This window comes from Lontra canadensis, unplaced genomic scaffold (assembly GCF_010015895.1).
Source record: "Lontra canadensis isolate GAN:19392208 unplaced genomic scaffold, GSC_riverotter_1.0 scaffold111, whole genome shotgun sequence".
Taxonomy (NCBI): domain Eukaryota; kingdom Metazoa; phylum Chordata; class Mammalia; order Carnivora; family Mustelidae; genus Lontra; species Lontra canadensis.
In genome coordinates, this window is record NW_022631105.1 from 1,281,412 (window position 1) to 1,296,561 (window position 15,150).

General features: G+C 62.0%; 1 protein-coding gene across 4 annotated transcripts in view; it reads right to left on the bottom strand.

Annotated features, from left to right (window-relative positions):
* Positions 1 to 15,150, bottom strand: part of DNAJB6 (DnaJ heat shock protein family (Hsp40) member B6) — a 77,108-nt gene that overhangs the window by 11,224 nt on the left and 50,734 nt on the right. Inside the window, exons 9-10 of one of the 4 annotated variants that reach the window (XM_032840159.1) lie at positions 13,356 to 13,571; positions 7,103 to 7,241 (exon numbers count right to left, since the gene is read on the bottom strand). In XM_032840159.1, coding sequence (XP_032696050.1) covers positions 7,159 to 7,241; positions 13,356 to 13,571 — 299 coding nt within the window. In that variant the 3' untranslated portion in view covers positions 7,103 to 7,158. Of the gene's footprint in view, positions 1 to 7,102; positions 7,242 to 13,171; positions 13,572 to 15,150 lie in introns of those variants that run through there. The other 3 variants (XM_032840160.1, XM_032840158.1, XM_032840157.1) reach the window with 3 other exon arrangements.

Here is a 15,150-nt window from a genome sequence, read left to right on the forward strand (position 1 = left end):
GCGTGCACGTGTGAGCGTGTGCGTGAGCGAGCGCGTGTGTGCGTGCACGTGCACGCGTGCGGCTGGGGTGGAGGCTCTGCTGCCCAGTCCTGGTTTCCGTTGTGGAGGCGCCCTCGTGTGGCCACGGGAGATATCGCACCTTATAAACCCCGTCTTACAGACACACTGACAGGCCGTCCACGCCGCCGTTTCTCTACGGGAGGACGTTTGGTAAAGAAAAATTCCCACTAAACTACGTCAAAATATGGAAATGTCTCAGAAAATATCCGATTTGGGGTCTGAAAGTCGGGATGCTCAAGTATGAAGCCACGGAATCCACATTCCAAGGCAAATTTCTGAGAGCAGCTTCCGCAGGCCGGCGGGGTCGACGGGTTAGCATCGGGGGTGGCCCGCCCAGATCGCCACGCACAGGGCACTCCCCGCACTGCCACCCCCGAAGCAGGTCCGGAGCCCAGAGGACTGAGATCCACGCTCCCCATGGAGACCCCCTTTCCTGACGCTTCTGGACCCTCGAGCCCCGGGCATCTGGTCACCCACTCTCGGCCTCGGCCTCCGCGTGGCCTCCTCCTACCCATGTCTGTGTCTCAAGTTTCCCTCTCCTTCCTCTTAGGACACCCGTCCGTGGCTTCGGGACCACCTTAATCCGGAGGCTCTCGAGATCCTTGGCTGGACCCTGCCTGTGAAGTCCCGGTCTCCGCACCAGGTGACGGTCACAGGTCCTGGGTTAGGATGCCGATGTACGTTTCTGAGGCCCCCGTCAATCCTGCATATGACACGGGGGCCTCAGGGAGGGGCCGGGCAAGCAGTCAGCTGCAGCAGACGGGGCGGGGGGGGCGCAGAGGAGACAGTACTGGGCTCCCCAAGGTCCTCTGCCCAGGGAGCTATCAACTCGTCCCTCAGACCGCTCTGCCCTCAGGCCCTCCTCCGCAGAGCAGACCCTCCTTTTGGCTGCCTCCGTCAAGATTCCAGGCCCTGCTCAGGGGGGACCCCAGGTGGACAGTACAGGGCTTGCCTAAAGCAGCGAGAGCGGACTGCCTTCCATAGATCAACGGGGCTGTCCCTGCCAGGTGATCAGCAACGGGCTGTCCCCACTCCACAGGCTGATGGCTCCGGGCTGGCTCCTCATTGGCTGTTTCCTAAGGCACGATCTAGGGGGATGAGGGACAGGAAGAAAGGACTCAGAACTCCCAGAGCCAAGGGTGACAGGAGATAGCCAGCCATCAGGTAAGAGAACATGTGCTGAGTGACAGGTGACCATTGCTCAGCATGGACGCAGTCGTCAGGCCAGGCCCATCAGTGGCCCAGTCCCCCACTGCTCATTCAGTGGGCCCCATGGGCCTGGCAGGGGAGTCGCAGCCCCTGTACTCTCCTTGGAACCATCTGTGTCCAGGCCAGGCTGGTGACGCCGCCGTGTGCTCTGCATTCAGCACCAAGTCCAAGGTCTAGCTGTTGCTGTAGGCTGCGTCCATCTGGCCCATCCCCCTGCCAGCCTCACCTTCTCCTGGCTCCACCCAAAATCCTCCCCTTCTCTGTGCTCACCTCCCTCCCTCTGGCCTGCATCCCATGCCTTGGCTTAGCCCATTCTCCTTGCCTGGACACCTGCCTGGCTGCCCTCTTACCCTCCAAGGCCCAAGAGTTAACCTCCTACCCACCAGCATGTGCCCCTCTGAATTCTTCCTGTACTGTCTGAGCCCATGGCAGGGGGCATAACAAGGGTAGGGCTGGGGGTGATTTATCCTGCCTGTGGACCTCACCTCTTGTCCCCTCTGCAGGGTGGGGTAGCAACTCATATAGCTACGTCTCCGGTGTGTGTGCATTAGATGGATGGACAATGGGTGGGTGTAAGGATGGGTAGTTGGATTGGTGGATGGACGACAGATGAGTGCATGGATGGATGGATGGGCAAGCGAACTGAGAAATGGGTGGGTGGATAAGTGGATGGGTGGATAGGTGGATGGATGGATGATGGATGGATGGACAGATGGGTAGATGGATGGGTGGATGGATAGACGGATAGGTGGATGGATGGACAGATGTACGGATGGATGGATGGATGCGTGGGTGGATGGATAATGCATAGATGGATGGATGGACGGATAGGTGGATGGATGGATGGATGGACAGTTGGATGGACAATTGGATGGCTGGATAGGTAGGTGGATGGATGCATAGGTGGACAGACGGGTGGACTGATGTACTGTTGGTGGCCCCCCCTCCATGAGATCATTGGCAGTGGGGGAAAGAGCTGGTGGCAGCCGCTGGCCCAGGAAGAGAGAAGGGCGTCCCGGTTTTCCAGCCTTTGTTGGTCATCCAAAAATTAGGCCTGCAATTCTTTGGGCCTGCAGTTACCCTGGGAAACGAGAATGTGGGAATTGTGCTGCTTTTTTGACTACCTCTGTATAGCTCCTGAGTTTTTCCCAAAGGATTTTAATGTATCTGGTCCCTGAAACCAAACTGACCTCCCTCTCCTGGCACATTCTGTTGTCACAGGTGGGCCCACCGTGCCCTCCTGTGCAACGGGGCAGGCCCAGACCAGAGCTTTCTGCTGAGCCTCTGTCATACAGGCACACCAGGCCCAGACCAGCACCCGGAATTACTGAGTCCTGGAATAGCCCATTAAATACACACATTTCTCACAATCGCCAGCACTGACATCCCTCCGGACAGATGAGGTGTGAGATTCAGGGGCGCCTGGAGGGCTCAGACTGTTAAGCATCTGCCTTTGGCTCAAGTCATGATTGTAGTAGGATCCTGGGATGGAGCCCCGCATCACGCACACTGCTCCGCGGGGAGCCTGCTTCTCCTCCCACTCCCCCTGCTTGTGTTCCTCTCTCACTGTGTCTGTCAAATAAATAAATAAAATCTTTAAAAAAAAAAAAAAAGTTGTGAGTTTCAGTGTCCTGGGATGGGGCGCCAATGGATGGAACACGAGAAAGATTTTAGAATCCGTAAGTTCGTTAGGGGACTGGAAAGAGAAAGCATGTGACCACCGTGCTGTCCTCGAAGGGAGTGAGAGCACAAAGTGGATACTGGAGGAGCCCTGGGAAGGAAAGAAGCATTCCTCAGGCTTTTGTGTTCAAAGTTCACTTCGCAGACACAGAGTGGACCCGGGAAAATTGTCTTTCCAGCATCCCACCCCAGAAAGCAGACGGAGAGCACGCCGGAGATGTAGCATAGTGTCTGGGGTCTACTCGGTAAGAGCAGGACAGCCAGATCCCACTTGGCCCAGCTCTGTGGACGCTGAGAAACGCATATGACCTCCTGGAGTCTGGGCTCTCCTTTGTGAAGGGACAGATAAAGCCGGGCAGCCTCGGGGCTCCCTAACCATAAGCCTCCCTAAGAAACCTGGTGTCACAGCCCACACAGCTTCCCAGGAGGAGAAGCTCCACCCTCTCCAGGCAGCCCAGGCCTGCTGCTCTGGGATCAGGGGCAGGAACGGGGACACGGGGAGGTGGCACCCCCAGGAGCAGGCAGGGGCTGGAGGGACACCCCCCCCCAACCTGGGCTCCATCAGGCTGAGGAGAAATGTCCCCAAACCAGGCCGTGGATAGGAAAAAGCCCAGGTTCTCTGTAAGCCCAGCCCCATCCTTCCAGACCCAGATAGCTGACTGCTACCCCATCCGTCAAACTCACTCTCAGCAACGGGGAAGATTCATTGTCCCGTGTCATCTGGGGCGACCCAGTGTCACCATGTAATGGCTAGTCGGTCAAAGAAACAATAGTTTTCATGCCATAAAAACTGAATTCCATTTGTTCACTAAAAGCGAATGCTGTTGATCAAGCCAAACCTATAAAAACCCCAGAGACAAAGGCGAAGAATGAAGGCTGATGGGCTAGTGGCTGACAGGCCGCGATTAGCCTGTCCATGGCTGGGTGAGGGCACAGCAGGGTGATGCGAGGGCCAGGCGGCGGGTCCGGGTCCAGAAAAACAGCCTGTCCCACCTGACACAGCCACTGTCCAGGAGGTGTCTGGGAGGGGACCCGCTGCTGCCTCAGGGCCCCCGGAAGAACGGTCCCCGGTGGGTCTGGGACAGAACGCGGCTGGGACAGGACGCCCTGACTTGTGACACGAGGCTGGAGCCGACTTTGGATGGACAGCGACGGTGCGAGGCTCTCTTGGAGAAGCCATGGTCAGGGGCACGGTCAAGCAGATGGCCCTCTGCGAAGGGTGCCAAGTGAGGCTGCGGTAAAACCCGGACCCGTGACAAGGAGAGCAGGGCAGCTGTCTTAGCGTCCAGCCATGCCGAGGCCAGGCCACACGCCGTCCCCCCAGGGCGTCTTCAGCAGGCACAGCGCTGGGAGGAGGCTCCGGGCTGCCACCCCCTAACGTTCAGCTGAGAATCGCGTGGAGCACACACGTAGAAGGACGAGCAGAGAAGGTGGGGCCCAGCTGGCGCCCCAGGTATAGTCAGGAGTGAAGAGAGCTCTTGGGGGGACCCAGGAGGCAGGGTCTGTAGGAGCCGGAGGGACACACAGGAGACAGATCCAAACCACGGAGGCCTGGGAAGGGGCCGCGAGCCTGGCGTTGCCGCAGGGCCCAGATGGCTCGTCGTGGCGCCTTACGGGGGCACCCAGCATTGGCAGCTCCTTGCGGGACCGTCTGAGCCCAGCCTCACTCTCACCTGGCAAGATGGGAACCGGGCACAGGCAGCAGGTGCCCAGTGGGTGCAGGGGCCAGGGGGCCTCGGAGCAGCGAGCAAACAGAAGGTTCTGCACCTGAGCCTCCGTCGTGCTCGGCGGGAAGAGGCCACGTCAGGAGCCCTGGGCATGTGATTAGTAACATCATGTCCCCCCTCCCCTGATGGTACCGTGTCCCGCTCCTGGTTCCGCCACTGCCCTGCTGCTCCGGGGACCGGGTGCCACCATGCAGGACCCCTGGGCGCCGTCCGTAAAATTTCCTGCAAATGCGCAAGGGTCTCAGAACCATGTGTGGGAGCATCTGTTCAGAGCGAGCTCCGCAGCCCTTCTCCTCCTAACGCCGGGGCAAGCAGGTGTGGCACTTGGCAGGTGTGTGTAAGGGGCAGTTCCTCGTGGCACCACCAACCCCCAAACCAGTCCCACAAGCTCTGTCCCCAAATGGGCCCCTCAGCGTGAGGACACTGCGGGTGGAGGCAGGGGGTGTCCTGCCCTCCGCCACCCTCGATGTCTGCTGAGTGCCCGGGAAGCCACTCCCAGAGGCCACCAGGCATCAGAGCCCTACGAGAGCCGCCCGCTGAGAACTGGCCCCAGGACCGCAAGGCCTCTGCACAGCAGCCCACCTGGAGCAGGAGCGTAAGCTCACGCACTCTTCCGCACAAGCCACGGGACCTCAGTGAGCCATCTGTACCCAGCACCAGGCCTGAGGGCTGCCCGCCTGCAGGGCCGTGTGAGGCCCGGGGGCCCCCGAGCTGGACGGAAGTCAGCTCCAGGTGTGGCTGGAAGACACTGTCCCACAGATGTCATGTCCCAACATGACTGGCCTCAGACCACGGCGACGGGCCAAGGCTATGAACCTTGCCTCACACCCTCCCCAGGTGCCAATAGCAGGTCCCCACGTGCGAGCATCATACAAACACCCACAGGCCACACGTCCCCTCGCGAGAGGCTCTAGGTCCTTTGTGGGCCTCTTTATCCCAGAACCGTGTGGTTCACAGCGTAGCCCTCGTCACGCTGCGCCCGTGGCCCGGACGGGCGGAACAGCACATGTCCCCCAAGTCCTCTGCTGCCCCCTCCCTGCCAGCCAGCCTCGGTCGCACCCGAGGTCAGCTCAGTGGGAGTGCAGTCCTCACACAAGCTCTCACCCTCCAGCCGTCCCGGACCCGGCCACCCGCCCCCACCCGCACTGGATCGCTCCTGACTGCAGGCTCGAGAGACCAGACCGGTCTTCACTGTTAACGGCTGGTGACGGGCGACGTGCAGGCCTCAGGAAGGACGTCACGGAGCAGCGTCGCGGTGCGTTTACGTTTTATTTCTTAGGCAGCACTGAAGACACGGGACGCCTCCACGGGCACGTTTCCCCAGAAGCAGTGAACACCAGTCCACACCACCCCACCAAAGCCGAACCAAGCCAACCTGCTGTAACAGTCGTCTCAAATTCAAAGGCTGCACCCACTGGTGGCCCTCGCACCCATGACGCGGCCACAGACGCGAGTCCCCAGCTCCCCTCGCTCCCACGCAAGCACGACGTGAGCACGCCCTCGTGCTGAGGGGCGGCCCGGGCAGGGCGCTTGCAGGGAAGGCGAGGGCTGCGCAGGTCTGGTCGGGAGCAGAGGGTTAAGCAGCAGCTGTTCATGCAAAGACAGAAGCGCAGGAAACCGCACAGAATCTTGCCAGGAAAAATGTTTGCAAAGGAATCGATGTTCGCAGGCGGACACACTCCGTACAGCCTCCCTGTTCGTACCTGCACGTGAGTGTGTGTGTGAGTGTGTGTGTCCACACCTCGTCCGTCCTTCCCCAGCATCACCTAAACTAAGAGTCAGAGATGACATTTACCCAACAAAATTCTGTAGGATCCTGTGCACATGCTAAGAACTAAGGGTCCAAGAAAAAGAAGAGAGGAGCTTTAGCAAAAATTAAACCGTCTCTGAAGTTCAGGCTAGAGACTAAACTACGGTAACCGTAAGGAATGACTTTGTATCTAAAGTGAGTCACCCCAGGGCCCCCAAGGGCCAGGCCAGGCCAGCTGCTGAGCTGCTGGAAGGTCTAGCACCCACCACCACCCCCGTCTGAAGGACAAGCACCGTGGTGGTGGTCAGCCAATGCACCAGGCCGCTTGGCCACCCTGCCTTCCCTCGCGCTAGCTCCCAGAAATCTGCGGCCGGGAAGGAAGGAAGTCATTCCATGGACACACACTGCGGTCTCTGCCTGCACCTGTCACACCTCGAGAGCTCGAAGCAGCCCGGCAGCTGGTGGCTGAAAGGCTGTAAAGAAGGAGGGGGGTCCCGAGCCACTCCGGGAAGACGCGATCGGATTTAGTGCTGGGAGAGGCGAGGGCAGTCCGGGCAGGCTCCACACGTGTGCCACCGCCACCCACGACCGTCCCCGCCGGCTCCTCCGCGTCCCCGTGCCGGGGAGGTGAGGTCTTGGGACGGAGGCAAAGCAGGTGGTACTAGCGCGGGCCACGACCACACAGAGCCGCTGGGCCGCCAGCTCGGGCAGCGAGCGTGGCCGCGAGTCCGTCTAGTGGTGGCCTTTGGTCGACTTCTTCTTCTTGGACTCCTCTCTCTGCTTCTGCTTCTTCCTCTTGCCACCTTCTTTGGACCCTAAGGAAACACGGCTCGTGAAACACTGCAGGACAACGGCTGCCTCCCCACGAAGAGGCCGACATGTTCCCAAATACTCCCCCGCCTTTAGGGAAGAAAACCCCACACAGTAAAGACCGTCTCTTGCTTCTGTCCACGCCACACCTGGACCTCAGCAGAAGCCCTGGCTGCCTCATTCCACCCCACAGCGAGGCCTGTGACACGGTTCCAAGAGCGTCCCAGCCACGCAAGGGGCGGGCGTGCAGCCCACGCTCCCCTCTGCTACCCTCCGACAACCCCACCCCGCACCACGCGAGACCCTGCGCCCCAACCAAGAAGGGCGGACACCGCCCCGGGGGACGGGCCCCTGTAGCCCCGGCCAGGCCAGAGTCCCATCCACAGGGGCAGCCCGGCTGTGGGCTGGGCTCCTTTCCCCCGGCCTGGGCCGTCCATTCCCTCGCTTCCCCTGAGGACGAGACCCTTCCGTCTCCCTCGGGCCGTGGGCTCCACGTGCGGAGGAGCGACAGGGAGCGCCCGCCTCCTCAGCCCCCGAGAGCCCCGGCTCCGGTGCTGCAGAAGTGACTCAAGACCTCGGGCGACGGTTCCGAACAGTGTGGTGGCAGAACGGCATAGACGACCAGCCCACGGGCTGGTGCTGGTTTCGGGGAACAACGCTGGATTTCAATGGGCCGGCACCGTGGGCCTGGGCCTCAACGCCCTCGGGCCCCTGCACCTGCCAGAAGACCCCTGCAGGCACTCTCGGGATGTTCAAGGACACGGCCACGTTGTGGGGCCCCTCTCCCGCTGGGACTCAGATGCGGCCCGTCAGCAGACACCACGGGGGCACGACACTCGTCCTTCTGCAGAACTGCAACCCCTGGCACGCGGGTCCTGTCAGTTAGACGGGGGCGGACAGCCAATGCGCAAGAAGGAGCCCCCCAGCCCCCGACACCTGCCTCGTGAGGCCAGGGGGATGCCCGCGAGGACGGCCTGCTCGCCCCGTGACAGCACGGAGGGAGCTCACCCGTGCCTCAGAGCCACACAGCCCTCATGCGAGTGAGGCCGCATCCTGCGTCCCGGGCCCTTCACCACCTCCCCCCGCAGCCCGGGCACCTGCACGCCGCACCTGGGGCTTTAACACCTGCAGGTCGCTACGTCACCCAGGGCCGAGCGTGTAGGAAAGCTGCCTCGGGGTTTTCCACAGGAGGGAGAAGACAAAGGGCGAAGCCACGCGGCAGGGCGCGGGAGAGGTGAGGCCGGGGCGCGGACAGAACAGCCACGACCGGGGCGAGGGGAGGGGGAGCCACTGTGAGGCGCCACACAGGGAAGCAGAGCCAGGTCTGTGGGTCTGTTCGCGGACGGGATCACACGAAGGAGGTACAACAGGGTGACACCAGGGTGGCCCGTCCAGTCTCCGTGGAGAAACCTCCGAACGCAATCGTTCCCCTGGGGGGCTCGCAGGCCGGCCGTGAGTGGTGCAGGCAACGGCCAGTGGCCCCGAAGGAACACACAGGGAGTGGGGTTCGGAGGCCTCACGAGTGACTGGAGGCTCGACCAACCGGGGCACGGGGACCCTGGCTTCGGACTCCCTGTGGGCATCACTTCGCGGAGGGGAGGACGGCCTCCTCTCCCCCAGCAGACGCGACCACGTGTACAATAACCCAAGAAGAAAAAGAAACGCCCTCTGCGCTGTCCCCACAGGCCGGAAGCTCGGGACGCCCACCAGAGGGAGGTGAGGGAGTCCATGCCCATCCGCGCGCTCCGTGCCTCCTGGGCGTGCCGAGCTGTCGCTTCCACAACCCAGGCTGAGGGAGGCGGCCCCGGAGGAACATGGTGTGGCCGTGGAGCCGGCAGCTGGGGCCCCCGACCCCCACGCCAGTCATGAAGTCCGAACACCTGACCCAGAAGGGACCCTGAAGCCCTGGGGCACATGCCGGGCAGGGCTGGGCTCGGTGCTGCCATGCTCCAGCCCCAGCCCCCAGAGCGCACCGGCTATCACTGCACAGGCCCGTGTGGAACAGCGACACCCCGCTCCAAGTCCCTATTAACATGCCACTCACAAGGCATTTTTAATTTTAGGACGATATCAGAAGAATAACATGGAACCAACTAAAGGAATTTCAGCACAGATGACAAGATTCTGGGCCTGTGACCCCACGGACCTGTCCCACCCGGGAGGTGCCCATCCCATGCGTCTGGGACCCACGAGGGACACTGGCCAGCCCGAGGCTACAGATGGGCCCAAGGCCTCACGGGCACAAGACCCTGCTCAGGCACCGGCCGCAACCACCCACCCCACCCCACCCCGACCCAGGTCGTTCCTTCGAAGACGGTGGCCAGCAGAGCCTCAAGGGGCCCGGGGCTCCCCAGTCACTAGACGCAAGTGTGCAGAGCTGACCGAGAACAAGCAGTCCAGTGCACCTGGAGCCGCCTCTGTCTGCAGCAGGTGCAAGGGTGCTGGGAGCCAAGGGCCTGGGGCTCGGAGAGGGCCCGAGGGACCTCCACAGGGACTGGCTACGGCCCCACTCCCCGGTCCCCACAACCCCCCGACCCCACTCCAAGCCACACGTGTGGCACAACCTCAAGCGGCGTCCGAGCCAACCCCAAAACGTCTGCTCTGGACCCTGCAGGGCAGCCACAACGCAGCTTTCACCAGCCCGGTCCCCAGGACGAAGCGGCAGCGTGATCATGGGGACAGAGACACCCTTCTGATGTTAAGGATCTGAAACCGCAGGACAATGGGACCACAGCACGGAGCCTGGACTCCAGGGCCCTGGACTTAGAGGTCAACGCCAAGGTCGGACAGGTGAGGCAGGCACCGCCGAGCTCCGCGGTAAAGCAGAGTCACTGGGATAGTTCCTTCGAGCATCTGTGTTTGGGGACAAGGCATACGAGAGAAGGGGGCCCTCCCACCACCCGGCACAGCTGGTCCATCCACAGAATGGCCACTCGGATGCCCCGCATGGGTGCCACCTGGCACCCAGGGTCCCACACGGGGAACCATGTCAGAGACCGCCACGTGTCTGATGCACCAGTGTCACCGCAGACGCCGACCTCAGACCTCAAAACCCAGCCGCCGCAACCTCCGGGAAGGGAGGCCGGGCAGCCGAGCCTCAGGCACGAGCTCTGCAAGGCCCAGGCCCCCAGCGGCCCGGCACCTGTGCTTCCTTCGAACCCCCACGCAGGAAAACAAAACAAAGTTCACGAGTCAGTTCTCGACTTTTGTTCGTGAACTTTCTTCATGTTGAGTAACTTGAATTTTCCTTCTGAACGATTCCGTGTCCCTGGCGCATGCAGTCTGAGCAGGGTCCACACATGAAAAGCACAAATCCTTCCTCAACACGGGACTCAGACTGTGTCCAGGTGACACGCAGCATGCAACGCTGACAAGCCTCTGTCCCCGGAGGGAAGCTGGCGGGCTGGACAGGAGGCTGGGGGTGCAGAGCAACGGCACAGGGATGGCCACCACTGCCGGGCGAGACCGCGCCACCAGCCACCACCCTGCTGCACCGTGGTCGCCTCCCCGGCCTGCCCCGTGCAGACATCGCTGCCCCCTGCGCTGCAGCCCTCGGCCTGCCGCCACATGGGAACCCCCTCCCAGAAGCAACAAATTCAGTGTCCTGAGCACAGGCAGGCGAGAGCGCGCTTCAGCCCAACAGAATCCCCTCCCAGAGCTGCCAGGCCCCCCACGCCGCACGGCCACCGGCAGGCTCCCCGGGGCCCCTCTGTCCGGGAGCCATTCCTGCACCGAGGTGCCCCGGGAACATGTTCCCGAATGTGTGCCCACCCTGAAGAAGAAATCACCCAAGGCTTGGGAACGTGGCACAAAGCTGCCCCGGGACGCGCTAGGCCACACCAGAGCACACAGGCTGTACCGCCTGGGGCTGGCGTCCAGGTGTCCTGAGCCCAGGGCTCAGGCGGAGCTCCGGGGCATCTGCCCCCAGGAGGGGCCCCAGCGCCCCTTCACTGCTGGCCGACACCCGCATCTGCAACGCCGGACCCGAGCTGCAGGTCTGCGCAGGCAAGCAAAGCCTTCTGCCGGCAGTGAGGAGCCCCGCGGAGGGGACGGTCGGACCACCCTGCACGGCCTTCGCCAGCTCTGTGCCCAACTGCAATTTTGTGCCACATCCTTTTCTCACTTAGTGCGTGGACCCTTCTTTTGGGACAGCTTAGAAGACAAAACTAAGCGTCTGGCCTGAGCTCACCGTACAATCCGTATGGGGCTCGAGGCTGTCATTTCTTGTGACTTACCCCGACAATCTTTTCAAGACCCCATTACTCATGCTGGTTCAACAGCATCAGAAACCACCCCGCCCCCGGAAGGTGCTCTGGCTGCCGCCACCCCCCCCAGGGAGGGTTACACTCTGGGAATGCAAGGCAAGCCCCCAAGTCTCTCCACAGCCAAGGAGAAGGGACTGGACATGACGGGAGTCCGTCCCTGGCCTCTCGGGTCCAAGACTTGTGCCAGGGTCAAATCAGTGCTTAGAGGGGCTGATGGTACAAACGGACAAAGCCGTGAGATTTCAGGGAGAAGAATCAAAACCCTGTGATCCCAGGACTTTCCAGGAGGCTCACTCCTTCCGCACTCGGCAGACGGAGTCTCGGTGCTACAGCAAACAAGAAGTCTCGCCGGGAAGCACGGGCCTCGTTCTGAACTCAGGAGATGCCCCTTGGGCCGGCTCTGCTGGGGACAGCACAGCCCCCATCCTGCCACGGGAGCCTGGCTGTGTGGCGAGGAAGACCAGCAGGGGGCCCATCTCTGCACACCTTATTCTTGGGAACGGGGCTAGGCTTATGGCGTCCTTCCAACCAGACAGACAGGACTCCCTAAATCACCGTCCTAACGGTGACTCGTTCAGGCGAACAGAATCGACAAGCCTGCCCCCTGCCCGAAGACTACGCGGTACCAGGAGCTGACAATCGATCCCAGGAAAATGTCCACACGGTCATTCACGGCAGAATGAGCTCTTTCTGAACTCATACAGCCCTTCCGACTCCCTCCATCGGTCATTCAATTACCCAGGAAAAGGCTAATGTCTCCCGAGGGACTACCTGCTTGTGCTAGCACCGCCCCGGGCGGATCCAGGAGCCACATGGGCCAGCCCCGTGTACACTCCGCTGTGGCCCAAAGCCCCAGGACACCCATGGTCAAGCAGTGGCACCTTCCTTCCATCCTCCACAAAACCCTGAGGAGGACCAGGAGGGGCTGCGAGGGGCCACCTGTCTGACAGAAAGTTCTGGGGCAGGAAGGGGACAGCTGCGACGGTGTGTTCTGCTGAGGCCCACACTGAGCCTCGCACGTACCGTCACATCACCCTAACACAGGGGACCGAGGACGCATGTCTTCCCCTACCACACAGCACACGACGGTCACCGTGCTGCTCCCCGTGGTGACAACTAGGATGGGCACGAATGCGTCACACTGACAAAGAATTCAAACCCCCTGACCCGGGACTTCAGAACACAAGTCACAGCCACAGAACAGCTGTCCTCTCGGAAATAACCCGGGACCTTCTACGGGAGCTCACTTCAAAGCCTCAAAGCCTCACTGGGGCTCTACGAGAGATTACAAGCCGAGAAGCCGGAGGAAGGCAGAGCCGGGCTCTGGGGACACAGGTCGTGAACGCCCAGTGCGTCCAGGGCGGGACCAAGACGCTCCCCTGGGGAGGCAGGGGTGACAGGAGGGCCAGCCGGGTACTCAGCTGTCTCTGTAACCAAGCGCAGGGGGAGGAACAGGGTGAGGAAGCAAATGCAAGACATCCCAGCACCAAGGCCGCGGGGTGCCCGCAGGTTGCGTGAGCGGCTCGAGCTCAAGCACTAAGTGCAAAGTGACAAAAGGCGACATTTAAGATAAAAGCAGCACCTGTCATCCTCTGCCCAAGACAACACACTCCATAGCATTGTGGAAGACGGGCACCCCGTTTTAATTGGGGGAATCTCACAGGAGGGGAGCTGAGAGCAAGGGGCCTCCTCCCACCGCTGTGCTCTGAGCAGCCGCTGGCGCGCCCCCCGCCCAGCCCCACCACACTCAGGTCAGGACACAACAGCACAGGAGCGATTTCGGTCCTCTCTGGTCTCGGGAGGGAGGGGCAGCGCCCCCGAGGGGAAGCTCCGCTTTGGTTTCCCTTTGCACACCTGCAGAGAGCACGGAGGGGTCCCAGGGGCTGCTGGTGGCCTGCTGTCTGCTTGGCTCGTCCTCCTCTTCACGCATGTGCTGAGACTCGGGTTTGGGCAGGGAGGCCGGCCTGTGAGACCTCAGCGACGGGCCGCTGGTGCCGGCGGGCTGGGAGGGCAGCGCGCTCTGGCCTCTGCGCCGGCACTCCTCCAGGAGCGCGTTCTCATCGGCCACACCTGCAAGCACAGGACGGGGCGGGCATCAGCTCACGGCTCCTCTCTGCACCTGTCCTGGGGCCCCCACGCTTCTGCAGAAGGAAGACGCTGGGTCCACCACCTACGCTATCCGGGCCTGACCTTAACCTCTGAGGGGGGGCGGGGAATGGACAGGCCCAGGGCACACCAGCAACTTCACACGTTGTCAGGAGAGCGCACGGCCTACTGAAAGCCATCGGGGGCCAGACTTTCCACGACAAATTCACCAAAATCAACCCAGTGGTTAGCACCCTGCCAGGAAAAGGCTCCAGATGCAGCCTCCCATCCCGTTGCCGGGCAGCCTGGATTCTAGAACCTTCCCTCTAAGGCGAGGAGAGGTCCGCTGGCCGGGAGGTGGGACCTCACGGCCTGTTTCCCTGCCCGCACAGAGCCGAGGCCGCGACCGCACAGATCGTCTGTTGTCACCCCAGAGACACACCCGAGGTGGGACCGTCCTCACTGCTTGGAAAAACGTGTGTCTACTTGTAGAAACAAAGTGGTTTCGCACGTTAGACACAAGAAGTAAAATCAGAAAACAAGCTATAATGACCACTGAAAGATCTTGGATTTCATTCTCTGAAGGCTCTTGACAGCCAGAGGCACAGCTTAGAGGAAGCTGCCCTTTGAGTCTGCAGATGACGCCGTCACTCGCCCCCATCCCCGGGAACAAGCCGGGGGGAGGCCGCTCCCTGAGCCTTGTAGTTGCTCTGCCCCGTACAGGGAGGTGGGGGCATCTACCATCCGGGGAGCAAGCATCACTGGATGGCCAGACAGCCCACGCGTAGAACCAGAGCCCCATGGAAAGGCCGCCGTCTTCCTGGCGTGACCTCCAGACGCACAGGTCTCTGCACGCACGGCCCGTCAGAGCAGCACTGGCTCCACTTCCCAAGACGCAGTGCGTCGGGCCGTCTGCACGCTTCCCGTGACAGGTGCGGGCACACCGCTCTTTCACAGCAGAGCCCGGCTCGGCGCTGGGCGGAGAGCGCGCCCGCCTCCGTTCCTCCAGGGCCCGCGGAAGCCCTTCTCCCGGATCAGCTTCGGAGCCTCCAGCTCCGGCCCCCGAGCCCTGGTGTGACCTTTGCCCTCACACGAGAGCACTGACCACTGCAGTCATGGGCACGCTGCAGGCGGCAAACCCACACCAGGAAGAGAAAGTACTAGAGAAACAGGAAGTCGTAGGGCAGCCCGCAACCCGCAGCTGGCACGACGAGTTTTCCCGAGTGAGTCTGAAAACCCCCCAGCTCTGGACGCAACATGGGCACTCCACGTGTTCTGGCCTTCGGACCCCCGGCCCCACAGCGAGGCCTGGCTACGAGCCCCCACCCACTTCTCCCCCGCATCCGCCCACACGCCCCACCTGCCGGCCTAGACGATGTGTCAGCTCTGGGGTCGCTGACGCAGGTGGACCTTCACAGAGGGAGGGAATGCTCGGCGGCCCACGCGGGGCCCGGGCAGGCGTCTCCGGGAGGGGTCTCTGACCCACTGCAGGCTTCTCAGACTCAAACCTGAGCTGGTGACTGAGTCAGAGGACTAAGAGGCCAGGGATGTCCGGACCTGGCAG